The 26,929-nt window shown below is 40.9% G+C and overlaps 1 protein-coding gene across 1 annotated transcript in view; it reads right to left on the bottom strand.

The window, feature by feature from the left end:
* Positions 1-26,929, bottom strand: part of LOC124775104 (esterase FE4-like) — a 383,368-nt gene that overhangs the window by 94,031 nt on the left and 262,408 nt on the right. The window contains exon 6 of the mRNA XM_047249928.1: positions 8,100-8,299. Within this exon, the coding sequence (XP_047105884.1) occupies positions 8,100-8,299 (200 nt within the window). The remainder of the gene's footprint in view (positions 1-8,099; positions 8,300-26,929) is intronic.

Here is a 26,929-nt window from a genome sequence, read left to right on the forward strand (position 1 = left end):
TTCTATGTGTTGTTTCTAAAAACAAACAATGGAAACTCAACAATGTAGGAAGAGACACTCTGCTACTTACTGTAATGGAGACACGGTAAGCTGCAAGACAGGCACAATTAACAGACACTTACATAAAGCTTTCAGCTACAGCCTTCATCAGCAAAAGAGAACACATACCATTCATACTCACAAACAAGCACACCTCATGCACACATAACCACTAACTCCAGTATCTTGGGCTGAAATGTAACTATGATGTGGGATGCAAGAAGCAATATGTAGGGGGCATGGAGGGGAAAGTGATAGTAGTATATGGATGGGGAGAGAGATGAATGTTGTCTGGTGGAGTTGGCAGGAACTAGAATGCCAACAAACGCAGCATCAGGAGGTCGTGGGGCAGGGAGATGGGGAAAAAGGGAGCAGAAGAGCAGAGGAGAGGGGAAAGGTGGATAGATGCATTGGCAGTGTGGCAAAGAAACAGGTTGGAATATGAGATGTGTGGAGGGTGAGGGGAAAGTACATTACTGTAGACTGAAGCCAGGATAGTTATAGGAGTGGAGAATGTATTTTAAGGATAATTCACATCTGCACAATTCAGAAATACTGTTGGTGGAGGGAAGAATCCTGACGGCTCAGGGAGTGCAGTAGCCATTGCAATCAAATGTGTTATGTTGAGTTACATGTTGTGCCACAGGGTGGTCTTCATTGCTCTTGACCACAGTTTGGCAGTGGCCATTCATCCTGGTGGACAGCTGGTTGGAAGTCATACCAATATAAAAACTTCTGCAATAATTGCAGTGGAGCTGGTAAATGACATGGCTGCTTTCACAGTTGGGATAGCATAAACCTGTGATAGGACTGGAATAGAGCTGGGTGGTTGGATTGGCAGGTCTTGCACCTGAGTCTTCCACAGGGATATGATCCTTGTGGCAAGGGGTTGGGACTGGGAGTGACATAGCGATGGACTAGGATGTTGTGCAGGTGAGGTGGGCAGTGGAACACTACTTTAAGAGGGGTGGGATTTATCTAGGGTAGGATGTCCCTCATTTCAGGGCAATATGACAAGTAATCAAAGACCTGGCAAAGGGTGTGGTTCAGTTGTGGTGGTACTGGATGACGAACGGGATACCACTTCATGGCTGGTTCTTAGAGGTGGTGGGGAGTGTGAGGGGAAATGGCATGGGAGATCTATTTGCAGATTAGGTCTGGAGATAGTGCCCATCTTTGAAGGCCTTGGTGAGAGCCTCAGCATACTGAACAAGGGAGCTCTTGTCACTGCAGATATGCAGTCTCCTGGTGGCCAGGCTGCATGGGAGGGATTTTTTGTTGTGAAAGGGATGACAGCTGGAAAAATGCAGGTACTGTTGGTGGTTTAATGTCAACTGAGGTGTGGATGGAGCCATCAGAGAGTAGGAGGTCAAGATCTAGGAAGGTGGTACACTGGGTTGAGGAGGATCATGTGAAAAAGATAGGAGACCTTTTCAACTTGCCACATCCTCCAAAACTCCCTTCCAACTCTCCAACAAATCCAAAGCCAAAACATTCCCATAACACAGTTGTTAACCTTTCCACCAAAATCCTCATCTCCAAAGAAGTTTCAGTCCCATCTAAAGACCTCACCTTCAGCTATATACCCAAATTTAACCAAGCTGGACTTGTCAAAGACCTGCTCTCCTTCTCCCAATCCCTGCAATGAAAGCACTTCCTTGCCACCAATCCCTCCAACCGAAATCACCCTAATTCCAAGACTGAATCCTGCCTCTTCCAGTTCATATCACTATGCAACCATGATCCTCCTTCCCTCCCACCAACTCTCTGTATGTCCATCTTTTTAGCGATGGTTGCGGGACTCTGCTGTTCAATAGAGGATGTAAAAACACATTTCAACTGTCAATTTTTAACCTTATTTTATTGGGCAACCAGTTTCAGCAGGTGATGGTTGAAGTGGTCACTGTAACAAATATCTACTAGTACCAGTATTGCTGGCCCCTGTTTTGATCACAAGTGAGGTAGATTATTTGTACAGATCTGTCAGGGGCCTGAAGATGGTATAGCAAAATGATGAAACTGGTTGTCCAATAAACTGAAGTTGAAAATTGATGCCTAAAAGATGTTTAATTTGACATCCTCTAACCACCAGCTGGTTACCTTCCAGGAATTCCATACTTCCAACTTAGCCTAACCATCCTTCTCCAGGTCCCTTCCTCAGAACACCAGCCTTTTAGTAGAAGAAAAAATAGCCTTACGCAACCTCAAAGTGAATCCTGACATAATCATCCTGCCTGCAGACAAAGTTTCCTCTGCTGTTGTTATGAATCACAGTGACTACCTAGCAGAAGGTCTCTGCTAATTATCTGACTTCTCCACCTAAAACCTCTGCTAGGGTGATCCCATTCCAGAAGTTCATTACAAACTCCAATCCCTGCTTAAAGCTTTGGGAACTTCCCAGAACCTCACCCCTGAATCCATTTCCCTCCTCAACCCTATGACACCCTGAACACCCACTTTCTACATGCTCCCCAAAATCCACAAACCCAACAATCTTGAACACCCCTTTGTAGCTGGTTATGTGCACCCACTGAAAGAATTTCAGCCCTCATTGACCAACACCTCCATCCAATTGCCAGTGATCTAGACTCTCACACCAGAGACACCAGTCACTTCTTTCACTGACTCTCCATCATCCTCACACCTTTACCTCCTGGATCCCTATTCATCACCATTGACACTACCTCCCTATACACCAATATCCCTCCTCCCCATGGTTTAATCAACAATGAACACTGCCTTTCCCAACATCCTTCAGACACCAAACTCACTACCTCATTCCTCATACACATTACTAACTGTATTCTAACCCACAACTACTTCTCCTTTGAAGGGAAGGTGTATAAACAAATCCACTGCACAACCATGGGCACCTTCATGACACCTTCATATGCCAATCTTTTTATGGTTCCTCTAGAGGAGACCTTCCTAGCCACCCAAAACACCATAACCCTAGTCTGGTTCAAATTCATTGATGATATCTTCATGATCTGGACTCAGGGCCAAAATATCCTATCTCCATTCCTCCACAACCTCAAACATTCTCTGCCATCTAATTCCTAGATGTTGACCTCCTCCTCTCTGATGATTCCATCCACACCTCTGTCCACATTAAACCACCAACAGTACCTGCATTTTGACAGTTGTCATCCCTTTCACACAAAAAAATCTCTCGCATACAGCCTGGCCACCCAGGGACAGTGTATCTGCAGTAACAAGAACTTCCCTGTTTGGTACGCTGAGCCTCTTACCAAGGCCTTCACAACAGGCACTAATGCCCAGACCAAGTCTACAAACAGATCTCCCATGCCATTTCCCTCCACACTCCCAATACTCCCACCACCCCCAAGAACCAGCCATGAAGCAGTGTCCCCTTCCTCAACCAGTACCACCCCAGATTGGAACAATTGAACTATATCCCACTCAAGACACTTCCCACCCCTCCTAAAGTGGTGTTCCATCACCCACCCAACCTCCAGAGTCTCATAGCCATCCAAATGCCACTCCCAATCCCAGCCCCTTTCCACAAGGATCATATTGTTGTGGAAGAGCCAGATGCAAAACTGCTCAATCCACCCATCCAGCACCAGGAACTTCAGGCATGTAGCCTGATACAGGAATATGAATAATTCTTGCCTAATGATCAAATAATGCTGTATTAGACACAAAGCATTCTCTCTGACTCTTTAGTGGTGTTCTTTTTTTTGACCCATCTGAGTTGCACTTTATCACCTCTTTATTTTGATGGTAGTTTTGTCCATTTGCTACCAGGTTCTCAATTGTTTAGAATATAGAAAGGCTGGACCTGAACTCATGTTGTTAGGATGTAAGTATATTGTTAGATTCAAACTATTGGATCATGCAGTCAGTATTATGTTATTTTTTTATATTATAGATTACTTTCATGGACTGGAGATGTTATGCCTTCTTTCTTATGAACTGGTTTGAGTACAGATATTTTCAGATTTTCTGGGAGATTGCCTTTTATGCTCTTGGTGCTTCTTCTCATAAGTAACTGTTGGCCAATTTAGAGGTTTCTTATCTAAAATGCCTTTTGACATGAAAATGTGAGGTTTTTAACATCATTAACTGTCACTACCAAAAGTGAAGGCCTTGAAATTAATAGTTAATAAATCCAACAAAAATCTAATAAAGCAATTTCTTCTGTGATAGTGTAGTGTTTTACCTTGCACTGCGCTGGGAAATACAAATGAGTGAGACCATAATTATAGTAGTGGTAGTGATTATGGTGTGTACATATCAGGACAGCTAAGTATGTGATTCTCAGGACCTTATAGCTAAGATTTGAGACACGTGAGTCTAAAAGAAATGCTACAATTAAAGACACAGGATATTACATCCCTGATCATTCAAAGTTAAGCCAGATGTTACAAATCATATTAAAATGCACTTGCAAAAATCTAGAACAATACATCACATAAATGTAGGTGGGTGACCACTAAAAAGGATTAAGAGGTTTGGTGAGCTAACTACTCAGAAAACACACTAGAAACTTTACCCTTACAGCCTAGAGAGAGATCCAAACACAAACACACACACACACACACACACACACACACACACACACATTCACACACAAAATTAAAATTTGTACAATACTCATGATGTATCACCAAAAATAGTGATAATATCCTCAGAGGAAATTACAGATGCTCTCTCCTGACTACATAAAATCAGGCGGAGCAAAGCAGTCAGGTACATGCAGTATTTCTTGATTTCCAAAAAGGATTTGACTCAGTACCACACCTATGCTTATTGTCAAAAATACAATCATATGGGGTCCCAAGAGAAATTTGTGACTGGACTGAGGACTTTTTGGTAGGAAGGACACAGTATGTTATCTTGGATGGAGAGTTACTATCAGATCTAAAAGTAATATGGGTGTGCCCCAGGGAAGTGTGTTGCGACCATTGCTGTTGTATGTTAATAACCTTACAGACAATATTAATAATGACCTCAGAGTTTTTGCATATGATACAGTTGTCTGTAACAAAGTACTATCTGAAAGAAGCTGCAATGAATTTTCAGTCAGATCTTGATATGATTTCAAAGTCATTCAAAGACTGGCAACTTGCTTTAAATGTTTGGAAATGTACAATGGTGTGCTTCATAAAATCAAGATAGTAATATTCTATGACTATAACATCATTGAGTCACTGTTGGAATTGGCCAACTCATACAAATATCCAATTGTAACACTTTGTAGGGATATGAAATGGAATGATAACATAGGTTCAGCCGAGGGTAAAGTAGGTGGTAGACTTTGATTTATTGGTAGACTACTGGGAAAGTGCAATTAATGTACAAAGGAGAATGCTTACAAATCACTTGTGTGACCAGTTCTAGAATATTGTGCAAGTGTGTGGGACCTGTATCAGATAGGACTAACATGGGATTCTGAACATATACTGAGAGGGACAGCATAAATGGTCATAGGTTTTTTTAATCCATGAGAGAGTGTCACGATACTGAAGGTACTTGTAACACTTATATTGATTAGGAGTAGGTTTATTTTAAGTAACTGTGTATCTGTAATTTATGAAGCGTGCATTCTGTGTTGTTTGAACTCCTTGATGTATGTCAAGAAAATTAGAGTTTTGTAATGCATATATGAAAAAAGCTAAAGAATATGTTGAAATTTTAAATTGTTGTAATATGAATATGTTTATGAAAGAAGTATGTTTATTAAAAGCTGGTTCATGCTTAGGGCAGTTGTATGTGTACCATGTAAACACTGTAGGGAAGTCCCTCCACAACAAAAGTGGCATGGCACGATGTAAAAGATGGATTTGGCAGTCAAGCTGAGTGGCTCCTGTGTGTGAATGGCATGCAGTGTGTGACTACTCTTAGCATGGTACACCTCGGGGTGCTAAGAGAGGCAATTGGAAGCTGCATTAGATGGAACTCACCTCAGATGTGGATCTGGCTATTATTTGGTATTCACGGAATAATGGAATGGCTCTAATACGTTGAAAATCCAAAGCCAAGAAGAGATTTTTAGAGCATTCACACATCAAGAGCCATGAGTACAGTTAGAGACTTCATACATTCAGTTATGTAATGTATATTGGCATGGACCAGTTAATTTGTGTGTTGTTTCAGTAATAATCACATAAAATGTCAATTTGTGTTCGAAACCATAACTTCAGTCCTGATCATGAATGTATGCAGGGTCCTCACCTAAATGTTCTTAAAACTGAGTATCCTGATTTAAATGAACAATTCTGGCATTCATGTGTTTAAAAGTGATTTTTTTGTGTAAAGTAAAAGAAGTAGAAAAAGTTAAAGTAAGAGTAAAATTTGGATGCTTTATTTATGGATTACTTCAAGTGAAATTATTAAGATATGAAGTTTAAGTACAAAAATTTAAAGATCAGTCAATAGGAAGGTAATAAATAACCTTGATTATTTAAAGGTTAAAAACTATAAAGGTGAAGTTGGATAGGCTTTTGCTGAAGTATCCTTAGTTTATTATAAAATATAGTTTTGTAAGATTAAAGTGCAAGATTGTGTAAACATTATTGCCAAGAATACCTGCTTGACAGGTATTAAAGTACAAGTACATATAAATCTTTAATGAACTGATTTGCAGTAGTACTATTAGAAGTGAATTATGCACATTTTCAAAGATAGTGTAGTTTTTTCACCCATCATGAATGGTTCCTTTTGAAGTTAATTAAGCCCAGTGTTGCATTTTATTATTTTGCAAAGTAAATTTACATGAATGATTAGCTTTTAGAGATAGTTTTTACTTTGCAATAATCATAGAACCTTGGCTAGTGAAACTATACCAGTTTATGGGTCCCCATCATATTGTCCTCATATTAAGAAAAAAATGAACTATTACTGTTACTAAGGAAAACTGCTATATGCAGAGGAGCTTAAACAGCATATTTAAGATGTTATTCATCTTTATTTGTGTTATTCATGTCAGTCAAGATAGAAGCCCCTCATGTCCAAAATTAGTTCTGCACTTCATGCAGTGATGTTTCAGTATTTTGATTAAGTAATGCTATTGATTGTGGCCATCATTGTTATGAGCTTGGTGCAATTTTGCTCCCCATAATTTACTGGTGTGTACATTATTGGTGACTCCTACTACACACAGTATAGAGTGCACTGTGTCAGTTTGTATCCTGTTCGCTATTCAAAGGGAAACCTCAACAAAAGTAACTTTAATAACTAATAACCAATTTTCTCAAATATGTATTTCCAAATTAATGTGCCTAATTAGGTAATTAGGCTGGTGACTATTCTTTTTTTTCATTCACTTATAATTTTACCACTTCTGTTAACTCCCAAGGTTAAGGCCTCATTTGGTTTTAATGTCAACTTCACAAAATTTGAAATTATTGTCCAATAACCTTTTCCATAAGACACATGCATGGCCAAACTTTGAAATCCTCTCAGAGGGTAACAGTAGTGTGTTTCATAGCATGTCAGTGATGTAAACTGAACTAGAAAACTCTTGAAGATAGACCTAAAGAGAAAGTCTATTAACAAAGTTTCAAAAACTTGCTTTAAATGATGACTCTAGGAAAGTACTATAATTTCTTATATATTGCTTACATAGGGATAGTGAGGATAAGATTAGAATAATTACAGCACATACAGAGACATTCAAACAAGCATTCTTCCCATGCTCCATATACGAATGGACCAGGAAGAAACTCTAATAACTGGTACAATGGGACATATCCGCTGCTATGCATCTCACAGTGGTTTGCAGAGTGTAGACGATGATGTAGATAAAAAATACATCTTCCTGAACACTTGCCCATCAGAGGACCTAGATACTGGGTAGTATCCTATTTCTAAATATGTCAGTGAAATTTCTTATTATAAAGGTTGACCAGAGGGAATAAGCGGATTGACAAACTGCAACTTATTGTTTACTATATGGGACAACTTGTTCTTCCATTTACAGCAAAGCTTTGCCTCTTTACTGCGAAAAGTATGTGCATACTGCACCAGTGGGTTACTGTAATTTATTGTTAGTTTAACATACATTTGCAAAGAAGTTCTGTGTGTTACTATACCTTTTCAGGAACAACTTTGGGGAATGTTTCAACAAGCTTGTGAGGGTCGACCCCTCGGAGGAATTGAACAAGCTCCTCACTGCTGTCAGTATGACAGCCCAGAAGCTCTCCCAGTTTAAAACTTTTCTTGCGGATTCCATCTGCTGCTGCCCACATGCTTAAGGCTGAACCACTCTGCATTATAGCCTTGTGGAATAATCCTGTGAACCAAGCAACAAAAAAACCTTGCACTTGCAGATAAACCCATAACTGTGCTTGTATTTTGAAACTGTGCTAACATGTTGTGGGGTCCCATGGGCCCCAGAAATATGAAATAAAATAGAATTGACAAATACAAAAAATGTTACTTGTTGCATGAAATATACTAAAAATATACAATATACTTTCTGACTAGACCAAACCATCTGCAGTCTTTGCACATAAAATTAGAATATCGGGCAGAAATGAACATTTTAAGTCAGTTCCAGTGTTTCTATCTGAAAATATTTGGCATGTTTCACATTTTGTTTTCTTTGTGCTCTTTGACTAAAGGTGTACTGAATCTTTCTTACCCCAAATATGTGCATGATTCCTTGCAAGTCCTGAAGCAGATGTGACAATTATCTGCATCCTATATGTTGGTGAACATATTAGATGTATGATAAATTGAGTGAACTGTGCAGTTCCACAAAATATGTAGGCTACTATGATTGTATTTATCAATTGTTATTTTCTTATTTGAAATTCTAGTATATGTCTTGCAGTTATGAATTGGATTTTGCAACTCTAATCTTATGAACATTGTATATGTATTATAAAACAGAGTTGTAAGAGGAAGGTTTAACATGTAGGACATATTGAGTATTCTGAGTTTAATAGTGGGGACCAGGTAGTGAAGGTAGCTTGAAATATTTGTGTCATGTGTGGGGCAAGCGCTATCAGATGAATAACATCAGAAAAGGAGTTCCTTATTTCAAGAAAGTGTGTTCCGGCATTAATGATTTTCCACATTCACGAAGCCTTGAGAACTGACATATTTGATGAAGTGTGACATTTAAATTCAATAGACAAGGTTCAGAGTGTAGGGGTACTGGATGCTCTAATTCAAAGCAACAAAAATGAAAGTCTTCAGTTCACTCACTAAGCATTCCTCTCAATATTGTTTTTGGTGAAAAGTTATAATGCCTTAATCTCCAGGCTGAGTGTTGTGACTCGCCGATCTTTCAAAGTTCCGCCGTGCAGTTACAAGCGTTCTCTACATGCAGCGCTGTCTACCAACCATGCAGCAGCAGCGCCACCTAAGCGGCCAGCCAGCCAGCGGCCGCTAAACTCGGACTCAGTTATGATTTGACTGTTAAAGTGTACACACGTCTTACTCTGTTTACTTGATCTGTAACTTTCATGTATTGCGTCTTCCTTGAAATATGTTTGTTCAGCTTGAAGTTATAACAATTGGTGACGAGGATGGGATTTTTCTTTTCCATCGTTGACCCACATGTTTCCATTGCTACTTTAGAGCAACTATTGCAAGGTCTCATAGAACAGCAAACGCTTCTCACAATTCCGATTTGTGATTTCGTTGCGGCATCAAATGCGGGGCGTCTCTCATCATTGTCTCTACCTCCTTTTCCTCCTTACGACGAGATGGTGGAAGACTGGTCTGATTATGAAGAACGTCTTCGACAGCACTTCTTGGCATTTCATGTCGCGGACAAACAAACATGTAAGTCTCTGTTCCTTTCATGGATTTCACCTCAAATGTATCAGTTGTTGTTGCAATTGGCTCCTTTGAAAGATCCTGCGTCTTTGCCCTTTGCTGAAATGTGCTCACTTCTGTTCATCTATTTTCAAAAGCAAATGCATGTGGTAGCCTCATGTGTTGCCTTTTATCGTTGTCAAAAACAACCAAATCAATCCTGTCATGCTTGGGCTGCTGAACTTCACGGCCTCAGTAGAAAGTGTCAATTTGTTACTTTAGTTCACAAAGAATCCTATGCCAATTCCATGGAACGAGATGCTATTATCCGATCGGCGCCTGACAGAGAAGTTAGGCAACGTGCCCTTCAGTTGGCAAATCTGACTCTAAATGAAGTTCTATCCATCGCTCAGTCGTTTGAAATTCCTCGCACTGCTGGAGTGCAAATAGAGTCATGGGGCGATGTCGGGGAAATAAAACCTCTATGCGATGTTGACGAAGCATGTGGCCTGTCCCCACCGGCCAATGTGGCTGCAGTATGCTCCCAAGCGCAGCCTCGGCCTAACTGTAAACAAACCTCTAAGAAACTACAACAAAACCCACGGCAATTTCCTTCATGTCCACGGTGTTTTATGAAACATTCACAAGGAGATTGTCCGCAACGTTGGGCAGTGTGTGTAAAAAAAAAAAAAAAAAAAAAGGGTCATGTGCCATCCATTTGCAAATCTGACTGCATACATGATGTTCAAGAACATGACGCGGATTCTGATTCTGTGTTGTCTGTCAGTTGTACTTTTTCCCTTTCAGGGAAGTTATTCCTCACTGTCCAAATACTGGGTTGAGATGTTCGCATGCAGCTGGATACTGGTTCTGTTGCTATTATCATCAATTCTCAGACGTATCTTCAGTTGGGTTCTCCAATCCTGTCCCCTGTCACTAGGCAATTACGGACTTACAATAAACAGAAGATTTCTCTCTTGGGACAATTTGATACTGAGGTATCTTACAAATCTGTCATTCGCACTGTTCCCATATTTGTGGTCGACCATAGTAACATGGAGAATCTTTTTGGTTTCGATGCCTTTTGCGTTTTTGTGTTCTCCATAGATGACTCTGTCAATATCATCTCTGATGCTATTCCTTATGCTTGATTGGATTCCTTGTCAACGACATTTTCGTCCCGTTTTTCTCCTTGGTTAGGCCGTGCAAATGACTTTGAAGCTCATATCATGCTCAAACCCACTGCTCGGCCTAAATTTCTTCGGGCTCGGCCCATTCCTGTGGCCCTTTGTGATCAGGTCAAATGGGAGCTGGATCGTCTCACTACTTCAGGGGTCTTGCTTCCTGCCACTTCCAGGGAGTGGTCCTCTCCTGTTGTTGTCGTTATTAAGCCAAATGGTGATATTCATCTCTGTGGCAATTTCAAAGCCACTTTAAATGCTCAATGCCTTATCAACACTTACCCTATGCCTCGACCTGTAGAATTGTTCACTAAACTTGCTGGAGGCCAGTATTTTTCTAAACTTGACCTGTCAGAAGCTTATCATCAACTTCCTCTTGACGCTGCTCCCTGGCAGTTTCTGGTCCTTAACACGCCTTTCGTCCTCTATCAATACCAACAATTGCCATTCGGGATTGCCAGCACCGCTGCTCTCTTTCAGCGATTGTTGGAACAATTATTACTCACTGTCCCTGGGTGTATAAATTACCAGGACGTCATTGTTGTCACTGGCTCCACCACTGACGAACATCTTCAAAATCTCCGCACACTTTTTCATGTCTTACAGACTGCCGGTCTTAAGTGTAATCTTCAGAAGTCAAAATTTTTTCAGGCATTTATCACGTACTTGGGGTTTCAACTCTCTTGGGGTGGTATTCGTCTGCTTCAGCAAACTGTTGCTGTGATCAATGCCCTTCCTCGCCCTACATCTGTTAAGGAACTGCAGGCCTTCTTGGGGAAAATAGCAAACTATCACAAGTTTTTACCGTCTGCTACTTTGGTGGCTCAGCCGTTGCATCGCCTGTTGCATAAAAATGTGCCTTTTCACTGGTCCGCGTCATGCGATGCGCCTTTCCAGAAATTGGACTATGCTGAAACAGGCCCCGTGCCTGGCTACTTATCGACCTGGCCAACATCTTGTTCTTGCCACAGACGCCTCTCAATATGAGGTCGGTGCAGTCATTGCGCATCGTTTTTCTGATGGTTCTGAAAAACCCATTGCTTATGCCTCCAAAATGCTCACGGATGCCCAACAACAGTATTCTCAAATTGAAAAAGAAGCTTTGGTCATTATTTATGCTCTTCATACGTTTGTTGTTTTACTCTATGGATCCAAATTTCATCTTGTTACGAATCACAAACCACTTGTTTCCTTGTTTCATCCATCAACATCACTTCCCGACAAGGCTGCACACCGCCTCCAGTGTTGGGCTCTTTACTTGTCTCGTTTCAATTATGAGATTCATTTCTGGCCGATGGCGTAACATGCAAATGCTGATGCACTGTCTCGCCTTCCCATGGGTCCTGATCTGGCTTTTGATAGGGACGAACTTTTGTGTTTCCACCTGGATGTTGCCAAGCAGCGGGTTGTGGCCGAGTTCCCCATCACCAGAGACTGGCTGGCAGCTGCTACCGTTTCTGACCCTAACCTCTCCCGGGTTTTACGCTGTATTTGGAAGGGTTGGCCAGATCGTCCATCCGCTAAGACTTCTGATCCGTTGCAGAACTACTATGCTTTACGTTACCACCTCATGGCTAGGGATGGTGTTATCCTCCTTTCCATCAAAAATGCTTCGCCACGTGTTGTGGTACCTGCGTCTTTGCATGCTTTGGTCTTGCGCCTCCTTCACCAAGGGCACTGGGGTGTCTCTCAGACAAAATCTCTGGCACGCTGTCATGTGTACTGGCCTGGCATCAACTCTGAAATCACACACATGGTTGCTGCCTGCGGCCCTTGTGCGTCACAGGCTGCCGCCCCGAAGTCATCTTTGTCACCGTGGCCTTTGCCTGAGAAGCCCTGGGAGCGTATTCATGCTGACTTTGTGGGACCTTTCTTAGGTACTTATAGGCTTCTCGTTATTGATGCCTACTCTAACTTTCCTTTCATTGTCCGTTGCACGTCGCCTACCACCATGGCAACCACCAATGCTCTAGCTCACATTTTCTCTTTGGAAGGCCTTCCCTCTACTCTTGTTACTGATAATGGTCTGCAATTTGCTTCTTCCGATTTTGTGGATTTTTGCGCTTGGCACAGCATCATGCATGTCACAGCCCCTCCATTCCATCCACAGTCAAACGGTGGTGCTGAACGACTGGTCCGTACATTTAAGGCTCAGATGAGGAAACTCCTGACTTCTTCTGCTGCTGATGATGCGCTTCTCCAATTTCTGGCTTCTTACCATTTCAGCCCCATGGGCGACCACAGCCTGTCTGAGCTCTTACATAGTCAACACCCCGCACAATACTTCATCTTCTGCGGCCTTCCACCTCACGGCCGTGGGTGCCTTCGCTTGGCCGGTTCACCGCCGACGACCTTGTATGTGTACTGGGATATGGCAGGTGGACAAAATGGAGTCCTGGCCACATCTTACGACACTGTGGCCAATGCCTGTATGAAATCCAGATGGACACGGGTGTTGCAGTGTGTCACTCGGACCAACTTCGGCCTCGTGTGTCGGCAACGCCTGTTCCGGATGCCACTACACCACCTTCAGCTCTACCTGACGCTCGGGATACTGTAATCTCTTATTACTCACAATGCAGTCCTCTCACCATCATATGGGTGCCAGCACAAGAACTGACGCCACCAGGAGACATGCCCATGCAGGAACCAGATGGCCATCATCTGTTGGAGCAACTCTACTCGCCTCCTTCTCCTACAGATGCGGACACATCGCCCATGTCTCCTGTTATAACAACTGGACTTGCTGCAATGGGCTGATTGGTGCACGGGGCCCCAGCAGACAGGCCACCTCACTCACCGATCTTTAAAAGTGCCGCTGCACAGTTACGCGCGTCCTCTACATGCGGCACTGTCTGCCAGCCATGCAGCAGCAGCACCACCTAAGTGGCCAGCCAGCCAGTGGCCGCTAGACTTGGACTCAGTTATGATTTGACTGTTAAAGTGTACACATGTCTTACTCTGTTTACTTGATCTGTGACTTTCATGTATTGCGTCTTCTTTGAAATATATTTGTTCAACTTGAAGTTATAACACTGAGCCCTAACAAAAGATGTCTCCTTGAACAAAGGACAGTGTGAACTGATAATATTTTGCATCTGGTGGTGTAAAGAGTGTGTTGTGAACTATAAATGCCTCCCCAAGGGTCTATTAATCATAGTTGGCATTCTCGTGGATAGAACGATGAAGCCACTCCTGCAGAATGTCATAAGTCCTTATCAGATGAATGCAATAAAGGGAAGATCAATGTTAGATACCTTATGAGAGTATAGGAACACCATGAACCTAACTTGCATAATTGACAATAATCTTTCCCTATTGTTTTCAGATTTTGATAAAGTCTTTTGTAGGATCAATCATGGCTTCTTATTCAGCACCATGGAGAAAATGGATTTCAATGGCCACTGTGGTGTTTTTTCAAGGATTAAAATCCATGGACAACTGATGTGATGCACTGTTTCTGACTCGTGCTTTTAAACTAATACATGGCACTAACTCAGGCATTACAAAACTTCTATTCCTCTTGTTATATCCTGAGAACAGGAACACTTCCATTAATGTGGCATATATAGATAACCACTTAGATTACATCCAAAAATACTATGCTGATTGAAGCTATATAAGACTTTCTCCAGCACACACCAAAACTAGAACCATCTATGATTTTATTACCAGAAATTGTCTTGAAAGTGTGCACTACAGTTTCTACAAGCAGACATTTGTCGCAGTATGGAGATGGTCTCAACTTGATTGTCCATAATTGTTCCCCTACGGGTACAGTTTTATTTACACGGCACTGACTCAAGTTGGTAAAATTTTGTTGTTGATATTTCTCGAAATTTTTGTTCAATTTTTAGCAAGCCCGCTAAAAATTGAACAAAAATTTCGAGAAATATCAACAACAAAATTTTACCAACTTGAGTCAGTGCCGTGTAAATAAAACTGTACCCGTAGGGGAACAATTATGGACAATTAAGTTGAAGAAGAATAACAAATATAAGGTATGGTTTCAAAACTTTTTATGTATTGCTTTATTTGGACTTCAGAGAGGACAGTCTTCTTGATTAGAAGCAGAATATTTATTCTTTCTCTTGAATTATTCTTGGAATCTTTCTTATGTTGGTTCTAAGATGAGAACTGTTCTAATTTGGTAAAATCCCTCTGGCACCGAATCTTGTTTGATTTGTTGAAAAATATATGGCTTCCTTACAGACATCACTTGCATCCAGTGCATAGTAACTTAAACAGTGGAAATGTTTCCGAATGAATGTTTGTTATGGATTTTTCCATCACCTTTTTGCCTGTTATGAGATATGTCCGACAAGGAACTCTCATCATTAGAAGTGGCAATCTATGCTCTGTGTAGCTGGAAGTCACAAATTCCTATCCACCCCTTCCCTTTCTTCCCCCCCACCCCCCCATTCTCTATTTCATATAAATGCATCAGGCGTTGCCACTACATAATAACACACACTGCTAATTCCTCAAACAAAACCATTCAGGAGATTGTTCGGAAAGTCATACCTCATGCACTTATTCTTCTGATTCTGGGCCCTCAAGACGAAAATGCACTTCAAATCAGGCTTCACAAAATATTTGACACCAAAAAAGCATATTTCAACAGGTGTTGAGTTGGTGAACTACCTAAGCATTGTCAGATTGATTTAAATAATATCAGAGAATATATTGTAGATTAATTTCTCTCTTATATTTATGCTATAAAAATATGCACTGTACTGATACATGTATATTGCAACTTACTGTGATAACCCTATGGTATGAGTCTGTTATAATAAAACTTAAGTATCTTTAATAAATGCCTAAATTGACATGAATTAGCAAGCTATACCACATTTTGGACATCAGAATGTTCTGTATTTACACGCAATCCTGTGTTAACTTCAAGTAGTATAGAAAAGAGGAAGCTGGAGTGGATGCATAAATAAACACAGTTAATAAATTATTTAGTGGCACATTCCATAAAAAAACACAAACCAGAAATTCTGCCAATACATAAGGACAAAAAGGCACTATCTAGTGTACAGCAGCAGTATCACAACATTTTTGATGTTGCACTATGGAGCACTGGAAAAAGCAAGAATGCTTATCATGGAGAAGGTTTCTTATGGTTTCCTTACGGGTTTTTGATCTGGTTGCTTTCAGTTGTGTCATAGAATGGATAAAAATTGACCTCTATGGATGCTACAACCAGCAGACAATGCAGTTTTCATGTTATATCATGACTACATTACCTCAGTGCTATCAAACAGCTGTGGCATTCGTATTCCCCTTATTGCCCCAGTAGTGGTTGGGACATCTTACTTGCACCTTAAAACATGAGATTAGTTGCTATTTACACTTGGAACAACCTTCCTTAATTCAAAACCATAAATTTGTAACCTGATGTCACACCTCAAGAGAAAATCATTCAGACAATTTAATGGAAAGAAGGGAAAACATCAAGTCATATTAGTTGGATAATTTTGTGTGATCCAGGAAGTAAACTGGTGGTCACACATTTGGCAAACATATTCTGCGTTGTTGCTAAGTTTCAGTTATTATACTAACATCAGAATGCATTTCCAAGCTGATGTAATCCTTGGACAAGCTCAGAAGTGAGAACAGCTTTGTATCTTAAAGATACAGCTACTGAGGGCCAGAAAACTGAAAGTATGCACCAAGGAGTTTTATTCTCATTTCTATAACTAGGTTTTAGGGATTAGAGCATAGTGAATAATAATATTCAGGTGCACAACTGTAAACTAAAGATCATAACTCAATAACTGTCAATTATTTTCGTTTTTTTGTCTTATGCATACTGAAAAATGTAAAGTTCAATCAGCAGATGCAATTCACATTTTACAAGCATCTCCACTGGTTATACTGTACACTGATGAGCCAAAACATTATAACTGCTCCCCAGTGTGATGTTGAATGCATCCTGGTGGTGTTGTGGCCACATGACACAGTAAGGGAAGAATGTAAGCACAGGAGAGATGAATAGGCTGCCAATATAGCAAAAATATGTTCTAAAAATGTGGAAACCCATTGACGTAAGTTGTTTTGACAAGGAGCACATTATTGTGGAGCTGTGGCTGGGAAATGAGAATCTCGGAAATGGTGAATTTGGTCACCTGTTGGCATACTAATGTCATGAGACCTATGGAAAGTGGTTGAAGGCTGGTAAAATAATGAGTAGGCCATATGGTATTGGATGACCACATCTCATCTCAAAATGTATAGGTTTGAGGGTCCCCCACTGTATAGTCTAGGCAGTGATCTGTGGCAGATGTGATGACAGAGTACAATAGTGGTGCAGACACAAGTGTTTCAGAGCACACCATTCAAGGGCCACTGTTGAACATGGAGCTCTACATCACACAACCCTTACATGTTCCTGTGTTGACCAATGACACCATCAGTTGTGATTGCAGTGGGTACAGTATCACTCATTTTCACTGTGGGTCAATATAATCATGTCACCTATCAAATGAATCACATTTCCTGTTACATCAGGTTGATGGTTAGGTTCTTATACGCCATCTTCCAGGTGAATGACTGCATGAAACATGGACCGTGCCACAGAAGCAGGCTGGTGAGGGCAGACTTATGGTGTGGTGTACGTTGAGTTGGACTTCCATGGGATCTGCGGTGGTAATCAAAGGTATCATTAGTGCGGTTGCATTGCCTGTGGAACATTCATTGCCAGTGGCAGTGGCCGAAGTTCGGAGGCCACAGCAGGTTCGGTTGCAGGAGGGGGCATGACTGTGGGCAGAGCCAGTGACATCCCAGTTGCTTGTTTACTGCTTCCCAGAGTAAGCGGAATGGTCGGCAGAAGACGGCCCCGGCCGAAATAGAGCAGTGATGCATCATGTAGCTTGTCAGCAATTGTCATTCTTTGCTCGACAGGTTTGGGAGACCTTTGAGCCAGAGCAAAGCGGATGTGAGGAGATAGTTTATCTGACCAGATGGTGAACAGAGCTGTGTCAGAGAGTAGATCGGTGCTAACTAGAGTGTGTAGCTGTCTCCAGAGCTGGGAAGGTTTGTCGTTGCCTAGTTGCTTGACATGGAGCACTTACCATATTGCTGCCCCAGTTAAGCGTGCAAACTGATGTAGAACTGTCTTTTTGGCTAGAGTGTACTGGGTAGATGAGTCCGGGGCATCGACCAGGTTAGCAATCAAGTCTTGCTGGTTGTGCAGGTGGGTGATGAGGCACAGAAACCTGGTTGACATGTCAAGTTTGTTTATGGTTGAACATTTCGTCCACAATTTTGAACCAGGTTGTAGCTCTGTCGGGATTAAACGGCAGCAGCGTCGGTAAGTGTTGTAGACTGTTCGGAAGAACAGGTTGAGTTGAGTTCGTCGTGGCACTGCCTGAATCGAGCTGTTGTTGCTGTAGTATTCCAGGAGAGTGTGCCTCCAGGGGATGTGGCAACGATGGCTGTTTGGGTGGTAGCGTGAAGGTGACACGTTGGGGTTGAGCGCGATCCGTCGTGATGCAGAAGGCTGACGCGGGTGAGAAACCGTAATGTGTCAATTGTGGTTGCGGAAGCTCAACATGTAGCAAGTGCATTCAGATTGATGCGTTGTGGAAGATCGATGCGGATGAGGCACCGAGATGTGCTGCGAACAGTAGTGGAAGCTCGACTGGAGCCGGTGAGGGGGCGACAGGTGATAAAAAGTTCAAAGTTTGAGAACGCATGTTAGTCTATGGAAAGTTTGACGTATGACCAGAGCCAGGGCCACCTGTGTTGCAGGGAGGCTGTGGAGGTGCGGGCTGTCCAGAAGTACAGTGTGGGAAATGATTTCAAACATGGGATGGGGTATGTGAATGTTCACTGTTCATAGTCACTCCACTCAAAACGGTGTGCGGATAAGGTGAATGTTGAGGCACAAAACACTGAGGCATAGCAGTGGGACAGAGATGGGGGTCAGGCACAGATAACAAGTAACTGTTCCTGTTGCAGGACGAGGTATCGAAGTAGGAAGGCATGTGATGATGCTGAACAGAGGCAGGCACGGGTGTGGTCAGATGCTGAGGAGGTTGACCTGTGGACGAAGCAGTTCTGGCCACGTGGCAGGTATCTGCGTAGTAATGCATGGATTTCAGCGTGGCAAATCATTGTCCTGGCGGTAGTAGGTTGTCCGACGAAGCATTTGCAGAAATCGGCATTGGTTCCGCACTGCACTGTGATCCATAAGAGGTAACTGCACAGTCGATGAGGGAGGGCACATGTGGCGAGGACAAAGGCGTTTGATAGCCAGAGTCATGCGCACTTCTAACCTCACTTATTGTTGCAGGCTTGAAAACGTCCAGCAAAATCGGCGGAATCACCAAGTGAGAGGCATCGTGTTGCACTCTTGATGGGTGTATATCGCCCACAACAGGATGCATGTCGATCACAAAATCCAGTGTTAGGCGCTGGGCCAAAGTCATTGTTTGAATGCTGTGTCGATGTAATACACGCGAAAATAACCGACGCGGAGGTCACGGACACAGTAAAATAGCGAAAATGGAAGACGTTACAACTTGGGGTCACCAGTGAGGGAATAGTTCGGGTTGGTTACACCAAACAATACCCTTTTAGCAGTAGTTCATTTATTCACCTAAATACATGCAAGGCTCACAAGGAATTGAACATGGCAGAACAGCCCAAAGACAATGCTCAGAGTCCAAAGATGATGCTCAGAGTCCAAAAACGAACGCATATTGATGCTGGTGTCAACCTCATCGGCGCCACACCACTGTGTACCAATAAAATGTAACAGAGTAGGAAAGATTTTTGTGGTAAGTGGGGGTAAGCTTTCACGCTGATTTTATAAGCCATGACTATGAAATGTAAGACAGGAAAACTTATTTTTGAAATGAACTGATGTTGGATTATGATTAGAGATGTTTTTCTTATGGAGATATGTGAATGATAACTATGTATGTTACCGTAGAAATTATTGAAATCCCATAAGTCTATGAGAGATGATGATGTTGTGCTAGCAGATTTGCAAATCAAGTAGATCATACATTGATATTTGCAATTTTGGTTTGATGATGATGATGATGATGCGTATCTGAATGTAATGGATGTTTAGGTAGGTTAGGACATGATATTGGGCACTCTGTTTTTTGATGAAGTTTAATTTCTTTGACTAAGGAATATCTCATACAAGTTGCTTGGCAACCACCTTTGAGTAATATGATGCACACTGTAATCAACTGTTTTACTTGATCCATTTTAACTTTGGCAACTGTAGATTTACTGTTACATGTAATATAATTTCCAATACTTATTTATTGTCTACGCATTCTCAAACTTACAGCTGTTTAGTTACACGCTCTTTTGCTTGAAGTACCTTTTACCTCTACTGCCAGCCAGGGTGGCCGAGCAGTTTTAGGCGCTACAGTCTGGAACCGCGCGTCTGCTACGGTTGCAGATTCGAATCCTGCCTTGGGCATGGATGTATGTGATGTCCTTAGGTTAGTTAGGTTTAAGTAGTTCTACATTCTAGGGGACTGATGACCTCAGAAGTTAAGTCCCATAGTGCTCAGAGCCATTTTTACCTCTACTATATACACTATTACTTGAAGTTGATTTTCTTACAAGAAATATGTCACTAGATTTATACTTTACATGTCCCTTGTCAATTGAAAGGAGAACATATGTGATGCGTGGACCAGAATTCTGTAACTTGATTTGTATCTCTCAGACTTGCATCCTGAAAGAAAATACTGGCCAGAAATAATACATATTCATAAGTGAAACAAAAACATAACATACTCAGTAAGGTGAGATGTGGTGATGACTCAAGTCCATGTTATGCTGGAATATTATAGATTATGGTTTGACTCGTCGCAATTTATATAAAAAAAATTGTTATATAATTTTTCTTTGCCACTTTTCACACCTGACTTTAGGTGTATAACCATTATACTAAAGTTTATGAAACTCAGTGACACATATTGCTAATTCTGACAAACAGATGTTGTTTCTTGTGGTAAACACACTATTTATTTTTTTAAAAAAGTTTATCTTACCTAATTATGCATGAGAAACTTCTTCTCAAAATGAGAGCATTTTCTGCACTTGAATGATCAGCCCAAAGTGGCATTCCACTTCGTTTATTTATTGATCTGAAACTTATAGTGATTTGATATGATATTTGTGTACCTTATTTCTATATTTTCATGTTTATGTATTAATTATGTTTGATCTGAACTGGATATCAGAGGAACTGCTTGTAAGTTAGCTGGTTATATTTAGCATTTGATACTTGTATAATCAATATAAAGTTAAATATTTCAATTCCTCTGTCTAGCAGAATGCTATTGTTTACCCTTCGTCAATCAGTTAATAGGGAGTTTTTGGGTGGCAAGTCCGTCCCGTAGGGAAGCTGAACACACTTCCCCCTCCAGTGCCACAGAGAAGTACTTGAACAGTGGGGGGTCCTGGGTAGGAGGGTATGGGGGTTTCCTGTCTTAGGGATCTGTCATCTTTTCTTCTTCAGCTCCAACACTCCAAATCTTCAATTTCGTTTCTTACTTCTCACCAGAGTACCAAGCTGTCCTTCCCTCTGTCCACACCCATATGTCTCTAGTGCTGAGACCCTTCTCATTTGCTGTGTCAGTTCTTGTCTTTGTGACTAAAGCTTATTGTATAGGACGATCTGGGAAACAAGTCAGCATTTCTGAATTATTAAATATACTGAATTTCAAAGATGGCACATGTATAGATAATCTGTGAGACCAAGTATACAGTTTTCAACTTGATGTATTGGTGATTTTTGATAAGGATGATTTAAACATGTATTATGTATAAATGTATAACCATAGTTTGAAAGATGTCACTTGTATAGATAATCTATGATATAATTTATATATTACTCACTTGTGTTTCATTTTCTTGTGTGTTGGAACCCAAAGTGGCAAACCAAAAATCTTGAAACAGTCTGTGTACTGTGTCTTAATCAATATTTGTACATGTAGTCCAAGTGGACTCAGTGGAGAATTGTCTTTTAGTCAGCCTTGGATAGCAATCTGTGGAAGTGTGATTATTCAGTAATATATGTGAATATTAGTGAAGAGCACAGAGACTAGTGCAATAGCACTTGAGAATTTTGTACTAGTTATATAATTTGAAATTCAAAGTTACAACTTTACTTCATGTAGTTAATAAGAATATTGTTTTAGTGATATATTGTCAAAGAACAAGTTAAAATTGCAAAATGAGATTTAAGACAGGAAATGCTTAAATATGATCAGTTGGAATTTTGCTGGTTATCAATTCTGCTGAAAATAATCAACTACACGAAATATAATGGTCATAAAGAGTGGAATATGAACCAAATTCCAGGTTTTGCAATGAAGATCTTCCGACGAGCAGAGAACCATATTGAGCTCCAGTTCAGTGCTCCTCATTACACATGGAGGAGACTGAACACTTTGGTATATTATGGTCTAATGCTGTGCATTACTAATAAGAACTTGATGCACCTCTGTACAATAGGGGTTGTGATGTACAATGTAATATGGATTTTGAGTATTGTAGTATCCGATACTAATGCTTGTTCCACAATGCATCGACAATATGGAGAAAGAGTTATTTACGCCAGTGTCTCCATTGCACTCAGGAGTACCTGGAGGCTCTAATGACTGCCATAATTATTGAGGAACAAGAGCAATTCAGCAAAGTTCCATTAGATAATTTTTCTGATTGAAATATATTTACCTCATATTCATGCTGAAATACAAGCTACAGTCAATCCTGCAAATTAACTTGTTCTTTCTTTGTGCTATTAATCAATATTTTGTCTGATCCAGTTGATACTATACAAAATAATTTATGATAATCTTACATATTTAATTGAAAACATAGTTTAAATTTCATTGTGATGTGTGTTACACTTCAGTTTGGAGATTAAGGAGAAATCTGATCTCATATCATATGTAAATTGCTAATCCATCTATATCATATGTAAATTGCTAATCCATCTAATTGATTGTAAAATGAGTACTGTTACATGGATCTACCAGAAAAGGTTTTGTTCAACTTTTAGTTGAGACATAACCATCCACTGAAACCCATTTAAAACACGTATTTTTCAATCCAGTTTCAAATAAACAGGAATCACTGATGTAAACAAAAGATAGTGATGTAGTTAAACCTATACTCATAAAATTGTTTTGAAACTAGTTACTAAATTATCATTGTATTGAAGTATATAAATCCTGTAATTGGTAGGAATATTTAGGATCAACCTAATTAGGTGAAATCTGGAACACATGATTGAGTACAATGGTCAAAGTCATTTCTTTGAAACTGAGATGGGTTTGTGTTAAAACAGTGTCTAAATTAAACGAAAAACCAACTGAGATAATCAAAATTGAGTAGAAAATTAAAATGTAATTAGCGAAAATGTTATAAGTGGTGTGTAAACATAGGCAGTTCTTTAGGTGTTTTGTCAATAATAAATAAACGACCTATTTTGCCACATTCAGTGGGTGACTTGGAAACGTATACATTGATAGGAACATTTTCCGAAGCATGTATCTTTTGCATTTTATAAAAATAGTAAAAGTATTGTTAATATTTCGGATTTTGAGTATTTACACACTCACAAAATGTTAAATGCTTGAACACTGAAATATGTATTTGCTCTATAAGAGCCCGTGCAACTGAAGAAATATGTCATTAGTTTTAAGACAACAGTTTTAATTGTAATTTTATTAAAAAAGCTCTTTATAACAATACCGAGGACTGTTCGGGTTTATATGTATATAAAGGGGCAGCCATGTTGGCATTGGTTGGCAGTGTCTTATGAGATGTTGTGCAAGAAACATGTAACTGCTTAAGATGTACGTCAGTGTTGTAAGCATGTCTGTTCAAATGGCTCTGAACACTATGGGACTTAACATCTGAGGTCATCAGTCCGTTAGACGTAGAACTGCTTAAACCTAACTAACTTAAGGACATCACACACATCCATGCCCGAGGTAGGACTCAAACCTGCGACCGTAGCAGCAGCGCAGTTCCGGACGGAAGTGCCTAGATCCGCTCGGCCACAACGGCCGGCAGCATGTCAATATTTTTGAGTTTTGTCAAAGTAACATAATAATTATGACGTGATGTAGAATAAAGGTTCTGAAACATAATGTTTGTTTTGGTCATTCTTGGTGTAAAAATCAAGTTACAGTGGTCATGAAGGAACACAATGTTTGTGGTAGGAGCAGATAAAAAGCAGTTGGATGAGTACACCCTACATAATTATAAGAATTTTTGATAATAATGTCACACACTGATAGCATCCTCCTGTCCCTATAACATCATTCTGCTGTAATGACGTTATGGTCAACCAGTTCTTACGGTGTGTAGCAATTTTCTCTGTCTTTTGGCTGCATTACAGCAGCCTCTGCTTGTTGACACTCCCCCTGGTGATTGCATATTGATCTGCTTTACTCGCCTTTTACTTGCTGAGGGCAGACTTCTAAAATTCTACTCCATTGCCAAGTCTATTATTTCGTGGCATTTCAATACTGTCTGTCTTCACAACATAGTTAAATGTACCACGCGGCAGATAACGGTTTTCGACGATGATGTTGCAAATGCTTGTCAGTTTCCTAACCAATACACATTGTAGAGATACAAATCACTCAAAATATTTCTAGAACACAAAATTTTCTACCATATGCAGGAACAAAACCACAAGAGGAATTGCGAAATTCGTTGCTAGTGGTGTGTGGCGGAGGGTACTTCTGATAGCACTAACTGATCCCCACTTCCCTGTTCGATCTGCAAATGGCGCGTGAGGAGAATAATTGTAGGTAAACCACCAACTACAAATTTTGGCTAAGTCATTTTGTATCCTACAGTCACTCAACTACGACACCTTCCCCTACACCACAGGATCATTAGTGAACAGCCGCAGATTGCTGCTCACCCTGTCCGCTAGGTAATGTACATGTGTAGAACATAGCAGTGGTCCCATCACACTACCATGAGGCATGCCTTACGGTACCCTTGCCTGTGATGAACACTCGCCATAGAGGACAATGTTTTGGGCTCTGTTGCTTAAGACGTCTTCAAGCCACTCACACGTCTGGGAACTTATTCCGTATGCTCGTGTCTTTTTTAACCGTCTGCAGTGCGTCACCGTATCAAGTGCCTTCCAAAAGTCTAGTAATATGGAATCTGTCTATTGCCCTTCATCCAGAGTTCGTAGGATATCTTGTGAGAAAAGGCAAGCTGAGTTTCACATAAACAATGCTTTCTAAAACCGTGCTGGTTCATGGACAGAAGCATCTACGTCTCAAGAAACTTTATTAGATCCGAACTGAGAACATGTTCCTGAAGTCTGAACCAAACTGCTGTAAGGATACTGATGTGTAGTTTGACGGGTCTATTCTTTTACCTTTCTTATACACAGGAGTGACCTGCGATTTATTCCAGTCACTTGGGACTTTGTGCTGGATGAGAGATTTGTGATAGACACAGGATAAGTAAGGGGCCAGTGCTGTAGGGTATGGTACTCTTTGTAAAACCGAATTGTGATTCCATCTGGACCTGACGAATTATTTGCTTTCAACTCTTTTTGTTGTTTGCTACGCTAGAGATTCTTATTTCTCTGTTCTCCATACCAGAGCATGTCAGATGGTCGAACGATGGTATGTATGTACGACTATCCTGTATGAATGGTTTCTTAAATGCGAAATTTGGAACTTCGGCTTTGTTTTTGTTATCTTCTCCTGCGTCACTGGACTGCCAACAAGTGACTGTAGCATTAGACCGCTAAGCAATTTTACGTAGGACCAGAATTTTCTCGGGTTCTAGGTAAAAGCTTTTGATAGTTGTATGCTTTGTAATTGATGTTTTTACAGACGCACGAATTTCTACTAACTTTATCGTGTCGTCATGACCGTGTTGTCTTTTGAATCGGGAGTGCAACAACCCTTGCCTCCTCAGCATTTTCCGAATTTCGTTGTTAAACTACAGTGGGTCTTTTCCTTTCATAATCCACTTAACTCGGCAGATACTCCTCCAGAGCACGATTTACTAACCTCTACGTCCATTGTACCGCAACTAAATGATGTCAGTTCACTGTCTAAGTAAGATGCTAACAACTGCTTCTTGACTGATTTATTAACTTTAGTAACCATAGTCGCTGTGGTGACATCACGGTCACTAATCCCTGTCTCTATACTGACGCCGTCGATAAGGTCAGGCCTGTTTGTAGCTACGAGGTCTAAAATATTTCCATTGCTTGCGGCCTGTCGAGCCAGCTGCTCAAGACACTTTTCGGAAACTGTGTTCAAAAGTACTTCGCAAGGGTGTCTGTCTTTACCCCCTGCAATGAATCCATAGACGTCCCAGTCTATACTCGGTAGGTCAAAATGACTCCAACTAACATTGCATTAGTGGCTGTTTCCGCGTTACTGACCATAGACTTTCTCTGAATAGCTCCGGAATCGTACATGTATTGAGAGCGCGGTTGTCGTTTCATGCAGTGCAGCCTTTTATTAAGAGTCTGCACGGGATACGGTAGCTGATACACAGTGACCAATTTCATCCAAGGTCCTGGGCCAGTTCATTCGTTTGTTCGGAAGGGGAGGCCGACATTGTTTGCTGGCCTTCCTTCCTGTCAGCAACGACAGAGTCGAGACGCATGCCCTGCAACGTTTCCGAATTGATTTTACAGAAACTACTGTATTAGCTTTAATTTCTCGAATTGTCTCATTGTGGTCATTTCATAATACGGAGGAAATAATATATTGGCCGACTCTTCTAGGAACGTACTCTCCCAGAATTTCAGAAGTAAACCTCTCCGTGTGTACAACGCCTCTCTTGTAGCGTTTGCAACTGGAGTTTGTTGAGCATACCGGGAACGCTCTAGCGCTGACAAAACGGTACCGTGACGAAATGCACCGCTCTTCCTTAGATCTTCTCTATTTCTTCTATTAATGGACCTGGAAAGGGTCTCAGACTGT

This window comes from Schistocerca piceifrons, chromosome 2, assembly GCF_021461385.2.
Source record: "Schistocerca piceifrons isolate TAMUIC-IGC-003096 chromosome 2, iqSchPice1.1, whole genome shotgun sequence".
Taxonomy (NCBI): Eukaryota; Metazoa; Arthropoda; class Insecta; order Orthoptera; family Acrididae; genus Schistocerca; species Schistocerca piceifrons.